The sequence below is a fragment of the Siphateles boraxobius genome, unplaced genomic scaffold, assembly GCF_051911475.1.
Source record: "Siphateles boraxobius isolate OS27281-9 unplaced genomic scaffold, OSU_SipBor_1 207, whole genome shotgun sequence".
Lineage (NCBI taxonomy): Eukaryota > Metazoa > Chordata > Actinopteri > Cypriniformes > Leuciscidae > Siphateles > Siphateles boraxobius.
Window position 1 is genome coordinate 2,084,965 of NW_027508819.1, and position 14,475 is coordinate 2,099,439.

Sequence of the window (14,475 nt, forward strand, 5' to 3'; positions counted from 1 at the left end):
TCCCTCCTCACAACACACACTCCACACACTAGACCCTCCTCACAACACACACTCCACACGCCAGACCCTCCTCACATCACACACTCCACACACCAGACCCTCCTCACAACACACACTCCACACACCAGACCCTCCTCACAACACACACTCCACACACCAGACCCTCCTCACAACACACCCTCCACACGCCAGACCCTCCTCACAACACACACTCCACATGGCAGACCCTCCTCACACACACACTCCACACACCAGACCCTCCTCACAACACACACTCCACACGCCAGACCCTCCTCACAACACACACTCCACACACCAGACCCTCCTCACACACACACTCCACAAGCCAGACCCTCCTCACAACGCACACTCTACACACCATACCCTCCTCACAACACACATTCCACAAACCAGACCCTCCTCACACACACACTCCACACACCAGACCCTCCTCACAACACACACTCCACACACCAGACCCTCCTCACAACACACACTCCACACACCAGACCCTCCTCACAACACACACTCCACACACCAGACCCTCCTCACAACAAACACTCCACACACCAGACCCTCCTCACAACACACACTCCACACGGCAGACCCTCCTCACAACACACATAATTAATTGAATTTAAATTAGTTAATTTGAAATTTCTGCAAATTTATTAAAAATAAAAACTGAAAAAGTCACATATACAAAAGTATTCACAACCTTTGCCATGACTCTCAAAATTGAGCTCAGGTTAATCCAGTTTCCACTGACCCTCCTTGAGATGCATCTACAACCGGACTATAGTCCACCTGTGGTAAATTCAGTTGATTGGACATGATTTGTAAAAGCAGACACTTGTCTATATAAGGTCCCACAGTTAACTGTGCATGTCAGAGCACAAACCAAGCCATGAATTGTGTAGAGCTCTGAGACAGGACTGTATCAAGGCACAGATCTTGGCAAGGGTACATGAACATTTCTGCAGCATTGAAGATCCCAATGAGCACAGTGGCCTACTAGTACTAGTGTACACCCCTGATGATATATAATCACTAGTGTACACTCCTGATTATATATGTGTATATATATATATATATATATATATATATACACACACTAGTGTACACTCCTGATGATATATATATTCACTAGTGTACACTCCTGATGATATATATATATATATATATATATATATATATATATACACTCTGAGTATTTCACAATCTGCTCAGTTACTGGGATTTTCACGCACAACCATTTCTAGGGTTTACAAAGAACGGTGTGAAAAGGGAAAAACATCCAGTATGCGGCAGTCCTGTGGGCGAAAATGCCTTGTTGATGCTAGAGGTCAGAGGAGAATGGGCCGACTGATTCAAGCTGATAGAAGAGCAACTTTGACTGAAATAACCACTCGTTACAACCGAGGTATGCAGCAAAGCATTTGTGAAGCCACAACATGCACAACCTTGAGGCGTATGAGCTACAACAGCAGAAGACCCCACCGGGTACCACTCATCTCCACTACAAATAAGAAAAAGAGGCTACAATTTGCAAGAGCTCACCAAAATTGGACAATTGAAGACTGGAAAAATGTTGCCTGGTCTGATGAGTCTCGATTTCTGTTGAGACTTTCAGATGGTAAAGTCAGAATATTAGCGTAAACAGAATGAGAACATGGATCCATCCTGCCTTGTTACCACTGTGCAGGCTGGTGGTGCTGGTGTAATGGTGTTTGGGATGTTTTCTTGGCACACTTTAGGCCCCTTAGTGCCAATTGGGCATCGTTTAAATGCCACGGCCTACCTGAGCATTGTTTCTGACCATGTCCATCCCTTTATGGCCACCATGTACCCATGCTCTGATGGCTACTTCCAGCAGGATAATGCACCATGTCACAAAGCTCGAATCATTTCAAATTGTTTTCTTGAACATGACAATGAGTTCACTGTACTAAAATGGCCCCCACAGTCACCAGATCTCAACCCAATAGAGCATCTTTGGTGGAACGGGAGCTTCGTGCCCTGGATGTGCATCCCACAAATCTCCATCAACTGCAAGATGCTATCCTATCAATATGGGCCAACATTTCTAAAGAATGCTTTCAGCACCTTGTTGAATCAATGCCACACAGAATTAAGGCAGTTCTGAAGGCGAAAGGGGGTCAAACACAGTATTAGTATGGTGTTCCTAATAATACTTTAGGTGAGTGTATATATATATATACACACTAGTGTACAATCCTGACGATATATATATTCACTAGTGTACACTCCTGATGGTATATATACACTAGTGTACACTCCTGACGATATATATATATATATAAATATATATATAAATATATATATAAATATATATATATATATATATATATATATATATATATATATATATATATATATATATATATATACACTAGTGTATACTCCTGGTGATATATATTCACTAGTGTACACTCTGTCTGAAACATTTACTCATGTACACCTAATGTGATACATATCCACTAGTCATATTGGAGTAACAAACCATGCTACCATATTAGTGAATTTATCAGGAGTGTACACTATATCTGATACACAATCATTAGTTTACACTCCTTCTGATACGTTCACTAATATGGTAGCATGGTTTGTTACTTCAATATGGCCTTGTCTCCAGTAACATAATGTTATTTGTGGTTCGAACTTTATCTTTTTTTAGTCTCTCCCCACATTCTGTTTGCTCCCTAAGTTAATAGTGCTAATGATCTTCCAGATGGAACATTTACACTCATGCACACACTTGTACTCTCTCAGGCATGACACACGACTGATGATGCACGTCACAGCTACGCCAACACACGTCCATGCAAACAGAACCATCTGGAAGGAGCGTATGAGGGTATGATGAGGTTTAGGAAACGAGAGATGAATGAATGGCTGGCTCTTGAATGCCTGAATGCAAGTGATTGACACACAAGACAGCAGAACAATGGTGAACAGAAAGCCTAGAACAAACAGCACATGGTGGAGAATGGAGCAAGTGCGTCTTTGGCGAAGAAACTTCCGGTTGATTTTTTTTGAAAGTTTGTATACACACATTTATGGCCATAGGAGAGATCTCATTACAACCTCCATTGTTACACCTGGACAACAATTATATGAGAATACATGGAGAATTTGCCCAAGCTCAAGTGTCTCCAAAGTGTCTCCTTGTGACGGTCAAACATTTCAATATAATTTATAATCTGCTATCTACATGATCATACAATTATTATTTCATTATATTAATTGTTTAATTCAGTTGAAAGCGGTGTCGTGTTAATGGCAATTTAACGGCAATGTTAAATTAATAACTAATGATTTTTACGATGGAAATGAATCAAAGATAAACTGATACTGGACAATGACTTTATTCTAGATCTGCTGTACAGCAGAAACAACCTTTGTTGCATTGAGTTCCTGTTTTCACTGAAAGCTGCTTTGAAACAATCTGTATTGTAAAAGCGTTATATAAATAAAGGTGACTTGACTTCTAAGGATTTGTTGGAGAAACAAAGCTGTTAGCTAAATTAAACATCAAGTCCATGACATTAAATGAGCGGTGAAAGAGCAAACTCTGAGCAATGCACTTTTTTGTTGAGGGGGGTTATCTAATGACATACAGTATCAGGTAAGAATTTCTAGATAATAGAAAAATGAATGTATCAAGTGATATATCAATGTTACTTTGTGTTTATTATTTAACTAAAGAAATTTCTTGCATGCATTCTGGCAGCTAACTGAATAATCTACTAGGGATTTACATTTAGTGTGTGTGTGTGTGTGTGTGTGTGTGTGTGTGTGTGTGTGTGTGTGTGTGTGTGTGTGTGTGTGTGTGTGTGTGTGTGTGTGTGTGTGTGTGTGTGTGTGGCAATTTTAGAATTTTGCGATTTAAGATTTAGAGATTTAAGATTTAAAATAATCAAGATTGACTACTTCATCATCATTTTGCTTAAACACACACACACACACACACACACACACACACACACACACACACACACACACACACACACAAACACACACACACACACACACACACACATTATCACTCAATAATATGGCAAAGATAATGAATATTTATTCATTGATTTTTATTTACAAGTTTTTTAAGACAAAGCATGATTGTGTTTGACATTTTGTTCTGTAAACAGCTGAACGCGTGCTCACAGAAAGAGATATCTTACACACAGAGAAAACACAGATCTCTCACCTCAAGTGGTTCCTGAGTTCTTCAGGTTGAATTAAACATTGACTTCCTGCTCTAACTTCACCTGATATCCAAAGTACCTGGCACAACTCAGATTAACTAACACAACCTAAAGTACTTGACACAGTTTTAACACGTGAAAAACATCAGTGACGGTCTCTGTCAGTCCATTCTTCTATTAGCTCACCTTTTCATCATATCATTTACAATGGCCCCAAAAATATTCACCTAAACCACTCCAAAAATATCAGTGCATTATGTAATACAATATCAAAACTACTGGCATATGAATTTGTCCAATTAGAATATCTCGATTGTTTTATCATTTGATAATTGTTTTATAACTGTGAAATGTTGTTTTCTTGAAATGTAGTCATTCTAAGTGTAGCTTAAGTAGTTTGAATAGTTTTTGGAGCCACTGAATGTGATGATGTATCTGGTGTGGTCCCCAACAATCACTCAAAAGACTAAGAGATCTACTGACTAGCATGTTCAGACTCCTGTAGGAAAAAGTAGGTCTTTGAGTATGTGCATGTTCCTATTTACACGATGATATGATTTTCATTGATAATTTACAAAGTCTCATTTGCTGGTATGAGAGTTTTCTTCTCTGTCTAGAGACTTCCCTCATTGACCTTTACCTCTAGTTTCGTTTTCCACATGACTCCCTATATTCCTCTTTACTCGTCTCCTTGTCCTGTGTTCTCCTATTCTAGAGAAGAACATCATTTGAGGTTTGCTGCATACATGCAGTAGCCCTGTCTCTGTTCTAGTGTATGTTGTGTTTCATGTGTTGTTATATTCAGTCTTGTCACCCTTTTCTGCATGGCTGCTTCTATGCATTAATCAGCATAAGCCGATCGCAGGAGAAAGGTAGTGGAGCATAACAAAAGAGGAAGAGGAGGAGAAGGAAAGCTCAGCCAAAGAGCAGATGGAAAGAGAGAGTCAGTACTGTGAACGAGAGGAAGGACAGAAGTGAAGCCGAAGAGGAAGATGGGAGAATGGGAGAGTCGTAACCGGGTGGGCATTCAAGCTCGAAACAAGGGACTGAGGCTGCGTCCTCGTTGCCGTAGTTTGCCCAGTACTCTTCGGGCTCCAGCTTGGGTAAAGCAGCCTCCTCCACTGTGAGATCATACTTGGAGGAAAAGGAGGGTGATGAAGATGAGGGATGCTTGCCTGGGAAGGCCTTCAGGGTCTCGCTGCTCTTGTGAAGGTGGCTCTTGGTTGATGAGGCCGGCTTGTTCTTTGAGAACCACCAGCGAGTCTTGGTGCTGAAGGTAGTGGTTGTAGTGCCAGCCATGGATCCTGGGTCAGGCAACGGGCAGAGGGCGAAGTCCAGCTCCCGCAGGAACCTCAGGTCCTGGCCTTTCCTCGGGGCGGGTGAAGAGCAGGTTACGTCTGAGCTGGAGATCCGAGCCTTGCGGAACCACTCCCAGAGCGACCTGGCTTCACATCCGCAGGTCCAGGGGTTGGCATTGAGCCTGAGGAACTGCACTGAGGACGTATCCTTCAACACCTGACCCGGCAGCTCCTGCAGAGTGTTATTGAAGAGATAGAGGATGGTCAATCGGCCCAGGTCACGGAAGGCTCGTCGATGGACCTGCCGGATGCGGTTGTCGTGCAGCAGCAGCCGGTCGAGATTCACCAGGCCACGGAAGGCGTTCTCAGAGAGGACGCGGATGCGATTGCCATGCAGGAACAGGTGTGTGAGGTTGACCAGGTCTGAGAAGAGTCCGTCGGGGAGGTGTGTCAGCTGGTTCTCCTGCAGGTAGAGGAACTGCAGGCTGTAGAGCTTGAGGAACAGGTCCGCGGGCAGCTCGGTCAGGTGGCAGCGGTGCATGTGGAGGCTCTGCAAGCGCTCCAGCCCCCTGAACGCCCCCCCGTCCAGCCTGCGCAGGGAGGGGTTATCACTCAGATCCAGTTCCTCTAGGACACGCAGATTGCTGAAGGCTCCTGCTTCGATCCAAGTGATGTTATTGGAGTACAGCCATAGGACCTGCGGATTCAGAAGGTAAAGATTAATCTCTGCTCATATCTGCACACAAAAAAACTCAATGACGTTTACGTAAGCAATAAGGTACTCGAGGCTAGTGCTGTATGGTGAATAAGTCACGGCTGAAAAAACATAGTCCTTGACTGTGACCAGCAACAGAAGTTACATTATTTCTCCATTAGATGAAGTCTTTATGAGTGTGTCAGTCAGTAGAGAAGACTTTTATATTGAAAGGACTGAAACTTGTTGTGAACACGGAGAAGCAAAATGCAACTGATAAATAACTAGCGTGTCACGGGAAAACCCTTAGCCTAGCTGTTAAAAGCACAAGATATCGATCTCTAATATAAATCTGACCTGAAGGAAAATGCTATATCTACTGTAAATGCAAGAACACCCGCTTACTCGATCTCTCACAATACTCTACTCTATAAGCTTCAATGAACAATATCAGTGAGATCAAACATGTGTTTACGTTGCTAAGAGTGGTTGCTAGGGGTGTTGTGTGTTGTGAAGCGGACATAGCCGTGTTTATCGTGAATAAAACACAGATATTGACCAATCAGAATCAAGGATTGAAACTAACCGTTTCATAAACATAAATACGCCCTCACCTGTGTTTCGAAGCCAAAGGAGTCGGCTCTGAGCTCGGCGATATGGTTGTTCTGCAAGAAGACGCGCTGGGAGTCGTAGGGCACGCCGCTGGGAACAGCGGTGTAGTTCTGAGACTGACAGCTCACAGTCATGGGCGTATGGTAGCACACACACAGCCTGGGACACGCCTGACCCGGTGCACAGCGACATGCCAACAGCCATACCACCAACCACAGAGACAAACCACCTGAGGAGATAGAAGAGCATAGACTTAACATGATGTTATGTTCGCTTGTGAGAAGAAGCTGTTCTACAGCTACTGAAAGTTCTGGAGTGATGAGGACATGAAGAAACACTTTGTCATTTGTCCTGCTGGATTAAACATGACGTGACAGATGCTATTTGAGGTATGAGTGCTCGGTTAACTAGCCAAAATTTGATATCCAGACATGTCCTGCTTGACGAAAGCAGTTCTGTCCAGGCAGAGACTCAAACTGTCCACCCGGAACATGACAGGACTGTCATGGTTGTCAAAAACAGGACGGAAGCAATCGCAGGTCAAACTCAGTTCTTTAATGAACAATGAAAAGCTAGACAGGAACACGGGTGTGGACTGGTGACGCAGGGACCTCGATGGTCGAAGACGAACCCGTGAAGTGCAGTGAAAACCCAAACGACAATCCAACGAAGAGACGACGACGAATCCAACAGGAACACCACACGGAGAGACAAACATCCAACGAATCCAACAGGAACACCACACGGAGAGACAACATCCAAGAGACAACATCCAACGATCTGACAAAGGAGATGAGAGAACTGTGAGAATATATGGTGAGATGAGATCGGCTGCAGCTGGTGATGTGATGACGATCAGCTGGAGCGGATCAAGGAATGACACTCATTCACGCCCACTACACACGTGCTTTCATACAACAACATAAACACGAGACGAGAAGGAAGCAATGAACTTGTATACCGTGACAGTACCCCCTCTCCTAGGAACGCCTCCTGGCGTTCCCAGACTCCCTTACCTGTCGATTGAAATCATCGATCAGAGAGTGATCCAGGATGTCTCTAGCCGGAACCCAACTTCTCTCCTCCGGACCGTAACCTTCCCAGTCCACCAAGTACTGAAATCCACGTCCCCTCCGTCTAGAATCCAGAATGCGATTTACCGAATAGGTGGTCTCCCCATCTACGAGACGCGGCGGGGGGGGAACCGGGACTGGCGGATTAATGCGAGCATGAAACACGGGCTTGATTTTTGAAACATGGAAAACGGGGTGAACCCTCCTGTACGCTGGAGGTAAACTAAGGCGGACTGTCACCGGACTAATGATCTTGGTGACAGTGAACGGGCCAATGAATTTGGGGGCAAGCTTATTAGAGACGGATCGGAGAGGAATGTTCTTAGTTGAAAGCCACACTTTTTGACCAACGACGTATACGGGAGGCTTCGACCGGTGGCGATCGGCCTTAGCCTTGGTGCGCGCCCCCACTTGGAGTAGAGCCTCACGGGCTCTAGTCCAAGTGCGGTGACACCTCTGGATTAAGGCGTGAGCGGAGGGGACCGCGACCTCGGATTCCAGACTAGGAAAAATAGGTGGCTGGTAACCTAAACTACACTCAAACGGAGATAGGCCCGTAGCCGACACTGGTAACGTATTGTGGGCGTACTCCACCATGGAAATCTGTTGACTCCAAGAGGAAGGATTCTTAGAAACCAAACATCGCAACACCCTTTCCAGATCTTGGTTGGCTCTCTCGGTCTGACCATTGCTCTGGGGGTGGAACCCTGAGGACAGACTAACTGTCGCCCCCAGTAACTTACAAAATTCTTGCCAAAATTTGGACACAAACTGGGGTCCTCTGTCAGAGACCACGTCCATCGGGAGGCCATGTAAGCGAAAGACGTGGTCAATGACTGTCAACGCTGTCTCCTTAGCTGAGGGTAATTTGGGTAAGGGAATGAAATGAGCCGCCTTCGAGAACCGGTCCACCACAGTCAAAACGACTGTGTTGCCCTGGGAGGGCGGGAGGGCGGTGACAAAATCTAGAGCGATATGGGACCAGGGTCTCGAAGGGACAGGCAGCGGTTGAAGGAGCCCATCAGGCGGACGATTGGAAGTCTTACCAGTGGCACAGACCGAGCAAGCCAAAACAAAACTGTGGATGTCACGAGCCATAAGTGGCCACCAAAATCGTTGCTTGACTAAAAACTTAGTACGATTAACTCCTGGATGACAAGCCACGTTGGAGCAATGACCCCACTGTATAACGTCGGACCGTAATCCCTCCGGCACAAATAAGCGATTCGGTGGGCAACCGGGCGGAGGCATTACCCCTTCTAAGGCCGTCTTGACCTTCGATTCGATCTCCCATACGAGTGTGGAAACAAATAGGGTTTCCGGTAAAATGCACTCGGGAGTAGACGGGCGTTCGGAACGATCAAAAATGCGAGATAAAGAGTCGGGTTTGATGTTCTTAGAACCCGGGCGGTACGAGAGAGAAAAATCAAAGCGACCGAAAAAAAGTGCCCACCGAGCCTGCCTGGAGTTCAATCTTTTGGCGGTTCTGATGTACTCTAGATTCTTGTGATCGGTCCAGACGATAAAAGGAACCCCCGCACCTTCTAACCAATGACGCCATTCCTCCAACGCTAACTTGACTGCCAACAACTCCCTGTTACCAATGTCGTAATTGCGTTCGGCTGGGGATAATCGATGAGAAAAAAACGCGCAAGGATGCATCTTATCGTCTGCGGGCGAACGCTGGGACAGGACTGCTCCTACCCCCACCTCTGATGCGTCGACCTCCACCACGAACTGACGTGAAGAATCAGGGGCAACGAGGATGGGAGCTGAAACAAAGCGGCTCTTGAGTTTGGCAAACACAGCCTCGGCTGTATCTGACCACCTGAACGGAGTTCTGGGGGAGGTCAAGGCAGTCAGAGGTGCGGCTAGTTGGCTGAAGTTGCGAATGAAACGCCGATAGAAGTTGGCGAACCCCAGAAACCTCTGCAGGGCCTTACGGGAATCTGGACTTGGCCACTCTACCACAGCCTTAACCTTCTCAGGGTCCACACGCATTCCCTCAGACGAAATGATGTATCCTAGAAAAGGAACAGACTGTGCATGAAAATCGCATTTCTCCGCCTTGACAAAAAGCCCATTCTCTAGCAACCTCTGAAGCACTCGTCGAACGTGTTGCACATGTTCCTGGAGAGACGAGGAAAATATCAATATGTCATCCAGGTAAACATATATGAACTGATCTATCATGTCTCGCAACACGTCATTGACCAGTGCCTGGAAGACTGCTGGGGAGTTGGACAGCCCGAAAGGCATGACCAAGTATTCAAAGTGCCCCCTGGGGGTGTTAAAGGCAGTCTTCCATTCATCCCCCTCCCTAATGCGAACCAGATGATAAGCGTTACGCAAGTCCAATTTCGTGAAAACAGACGCTCCCTGCAACCTCTCGAAGGCTGAAGACATTAACGGCAAAGGATAAGTATTCTTTACCGTGATGTTATTCAGCCCCCGGTAGTCAATACAAGGTCGCAGAGACCCGTCCTTCTTTCCCACAAAAAAGAACCCCGCCCCCGCCGGAGAAGAGGAAGGACGGATGAAACTGGTTGCCAGAGAATCAGAAATATATTTCTCCATAGCCTCCCTCTCCGGATTGGAAAGCGAATATAACTTGCCCTTAGGCGGAGACTTACCTGGCAGTAAATCTATGGCACAGTCATAGGGACGATGCGGAGGAAGAGAAGCAGCCCGAGACTTACTGAACACTTCCTTCAGATCGTGGTACTCCTCGGGCACGTTAGACAAGTCCCCTGCCTCCTCCTGTAACACAAAAACAGGCACAGACGGACAAGCAGACATCAGACAAGACTTATGACATTCCTTGCTCCACTCCAGAATAGCTCTTTGCTGCCAGTCCACACGAGGGTTGTGATGAATGAGCCAGGGGTGTCCAAGAACTACAGGTGCCAGGGGGGAATCCAGTATATAAAAAAAAATAGTTTCTGAGTGATTGCCTGAGGTGATGAGTGTGATGTTTTCGGTGATGAGCGAGATGATGGGAAGTTCTTGACCATTTAATGCGTGTACTGCAATCCTCTGTGTGAGTGGTTTAAGGGGAATCTGAAGTCTATGTGCAAAAGTACTGTCCATAAAATTACCCTCAGCCCCGGAGTCCAGAAGTGCTTGACAGTCGTGCTGGTGAATTGACCATCTCAGTCTTACCGGAAGGAGGGTAGATGTGGATGAGGTCTTCTCGGCGGAGATCCCACCCGATAGTAGCCTCATACTTACTATCGGGCTTGGCCTTTTACCGGGCAGTTGTAGGCAAAATGTCCCGAACCTCCACAGTATAGGCAGAGGCCCTGGGACCTCCGCCTTTCCCTCTCCTCCCGGGAAAGCCGAGCTCGACCCACCTGCATGGGTTCGTGATCGAAGACTGGGCTGACCACGTCCCTGCCACTGGACCGTTGACCCTCTGCTCCAGCTGGAGACCAAATGGACGGTGCTCTTCCCCCGACTCTGGTGATGCGAGCGTCCACCCTCAGAGCGAGCTCGACGAGTCCATTCAGCGTCGTGGGGAGGTCCAGGGCGTAGATCTCCCTCTGGACGCGGTCAGCCAACCCATGCAGGAACATGTCCCACTGCGCCGCCTCGTTCCACTGGCTTTCGGCCGCCAGGGTGCGGAACTCGATCGAATAGTCCGAGACCGACCTGTCACCCTGACGGAGGCCGGCCAACACCCTGGCAGCCTCTCTCCCCGCGACGGCCCGATCGAACACCCGTCTCATCTCTGAGGAGAGTGCCTGGAACGAGGCACAGCAAGGGTCTTGATTTTCCCACACCGCTGTCCCCCATAACGCCGCCTTTCCGGTCAACAAAGTAATGACAAATGCCACCTTGGCTGGCTCATTATTGAAAGTTCTCGGTTGCAGTGCAAAATGCATGGCACAACGTGTCAGAAATGCTCTGCAGTAAGCAGACTCACCAGCGTATGATTCTGGAACAGGTAGGCGTGGCTCTGATGTCGTAGCGATCGCTGGTGGTGTGGGGGGAACAGCTGGTGTGGGTGGCGCAGCGGGAGCACGAAGTAATTGGATCTGCTGGGTGAGCTCGGACACCTGCGTCACCAAAGCTTGTACCGCACGACCCGTGTCCCCTAAATTCCTCTCCTGAGAATCCATTCTTCTCGCGCTGTGCTGAAGGAATTCCTCCAACGAGGTCGGCGAACCTGCTGCTTCCATAGCAGGGTCAGATCGTTCTGTCATGGTTGTCAAAAACAGGACGGAAGCAATCGCAGGTCAAACTCAGTTCTTTAATGAACAATGAAAAGCTAGACAGGAACACGGGTGTGGACTGGTGACGCAGGGACCTCGATGGTCGAAGACGAACCCGTGAAGTGCAGTGAAAACCCAAACGACAATCCAACGAAGAGACGACGACGAATCCAACAGGAACACCACACGGAGAGACAAACATCCAACGAATCCAACAGGAACACCACACGGAGAGACAACATCCAAGAGACAACATCCAACGATCTGACAAAGGAGATGAGAGAACTGTGAGAATATATGGTGAGATGAGATCGGCTGCAGCTGGTGATGTGATGACGATCAGCTGGAGCGGATCAAGGAATGACACTCATTCACGCCCACTACACACGTGCTTTCATACAACAACATAAACACGAGACGAGAAGGAAGCAATGAACTTGTATACCGTGACAAGGACAGTTTGCATGAAACAAAAAGCTTGGATTCACTTCAGGTTTGTGAAACTGAACCCAATTCAATTACTGCAGCTCATGAATATTTAAGAGGGGAGCTCACGGTGTCCGGTAACTCTACACAATAACATGGAAAAGACACGCACGGCGTGAATTAATTATACAGCGTGTATTCATGTGACCAGCACAAGATTTTCCTATTAGTTGACCCATGACCTGGTCACTCCACGTCTCTTCTAGAACGAGGTGTACTAATTCACCGCACAGCACTAATGTGGAAACTGTAACTGTGTACCCTTTGTGCATAATTGCTTTTTAACAGTGGCTTTCTAATTTTCCCATTGTAAACAAATGATTGATTATTATTCTAAATGTATCATGATTGCATCAAAAGTGTTCATTAAAATGTGTTTTTACACTACAATGTGTGTGTGTATATATATATATATATATATATATATATATATATATATATATGAATATGTGTGAATTCTGTTATTTATTTTATAAAATATAATTTCAAAATATAAAATATACAAAACGATACAAATTGATTTATTTGTCAATTTTTTGTTAGTTATAGGCTAAATGTATTGGTAACACTTTACAATAAGGTTCATTAGTTAACATTAGTTAATGTATTAACCAACATTAACTAAAAATGAACAATAAATTAGTTACAGTATTTATTAATCTTTTGTTAATGTTAGTTAATAAATATACAGCTGTTCATTGTTTGTTCATGTTAGTTCACAGTGCATTAACTAATGTCAACAAACCTTTGATCTTAATAACGTATTAGTTAATGTTGAAAATAATATTAACTAAGATTAATGAATGCTGAAGAAGCATTGTTCATTCTTAGTTCATGTTAACTAAGGTAGTTAACTAATGAACCTTAATGTAAAGTGTAAAAAAAATTATAACGTAAAATACACAATAGTCTGTAAAGTTAGATATGCAATTGAATGTCTTTAAATATGCAGCAATCAAACATAAACAATAATAATAATTAGCTTGTAAGCTTCAAAATGTAACCAAAAAATTCAACATGAAGGCTATACAATAAATGGCCAACAAAATGATGCATAATCATTAAACATTAACTGATAATTACAGTACAAAAGTCGGCACTTACTCTTGAAGGTAAGAGTGTTGGAGGCGCGAGCGCTTCGTGTAGTCGCACGAGTTTCCATCCCAAAATCCAAACCGAGAGCGAGTTAGTGTGCGCGTGCTGCTATCTGCTCTGCCGGTCAGCTCTGGTGCTCTGGTGCTCGTGCTGCTCGTGCTCGACTGCGACTGAGGAGCGACGCTCACCGGACGCGTTTATAGTCCAGCACGGGCTGCCCACGGACGCGGGAAGACACGGAAACTCTCATGCGTAACGCGCGCGCGCGGGGGCGGGCTCGGGGGTGGGGGGAGGAAACCGGAGCGTGTGTCTGAGTGAGTGGGTTCAGAGGGATGACTAAATAACTTTAACGGGTGTTTTACATAAATGACTGTATACTCTAGAGTCGTATTAGTAAACAGGCTGGAATACTGTACAGCCTCATTTGTGAAATCAGTGTGTAGGCTACAGATAAGGTTAACGGAGGAAAACGTGCAGTAGGCTATACTTTTAAAAAGGCATACACAATTATAGATTGTATTATATTGTATTATAGATTTTAATTAAAGATTATAATATGAATTAATACAGGTATGACAAATACAATTATGATAGGAATATATATATATATATATATATAGTATAGCCTACTACAAAAGAAATACACACTCAGACATGTGTTTTCACAATATGGAAAAGATATGAATAAGATTTTCTTATTGATTCCAACGTAAGTTTAGATGCTTTTTCACATCATATGCACTCAAATAGTCTCAGCTTTTCCTTATGCTGTGG

At 45.2% G+C, this 14,475-nt stretch overlaps 1 protein-coding gene across 2 annotated transcripts; it reads right to left on the reverse strand.

The window, feature by feature from the left end:
- Window positions 1-4,097: 4,097 nt before the first annotated feature.
- Window positions 4,098-13,932, reverse strand: rtn4rl2b (reticulon 4 receptor-like 2b). 2 transcript variants are annotated; one of them, XM_077237728.1, is made up of 4 exons: window positions 13,711-13,932; window positions 7,465-12,384; window positions 6,836-7,062; window positions 4,098-6,224 (listed from the first exon to the last, which is right to left on the reverse strand). In XM_077237728.1, the coding sequence occupies exons 2-4, from the start codon at window positions 7,589-7,591 to the stop codon at window positions 5,145-5,147; spliced, it is 1,434 nt and encodes a 477-aa protein (XP_077093843.1). In that variant the 5' UTR covers window positions 7,592-12,384; window positions 13,711-13,932; the 3' UTR covers window positions 4,098-5,144. The 2 variants fall into 2 exon arrangements, with proteins under 2 accessions (XP_077093843.1, XP_077093844.1); XM_077237729.1 differs by lacking the exon at window positions 7,465-12,384 and having other exon boundaries at window positions 13,711-13,929.
- Between the last annotated feature and the right edge of the window lie 543 nt (window positions 13,933-14,475).

What these genes read in the sequence shown, in the direction of transcription:
- rtn4rl2b (XM_077237728.1), bottom strand. Translation starts at nt 7,591, where the DNA reads ATGTTGTCTCTCCGTGTGGTGTTCCTGTTGGATTCGTTGGATGTTTGT. An exon ending in GTTTTCACTGCACTTCACGG is followed by an intron (nt 7,063 to 7,464) that starts GTTCGTCTTCGA and finishes CTATCTCCTCAG; the next exon opens with GTGGTTTGTCTCTGTGGTTG. An exon ending in CCTTTGGCTTCGAAACACAG is followed by an intron (nt 6,225 to 6,835) that starts GTGAGGGCGTAT and finishes CTGAATCCGCAG; the next exon opens with GTCCTATGGCTGTACTCCAA.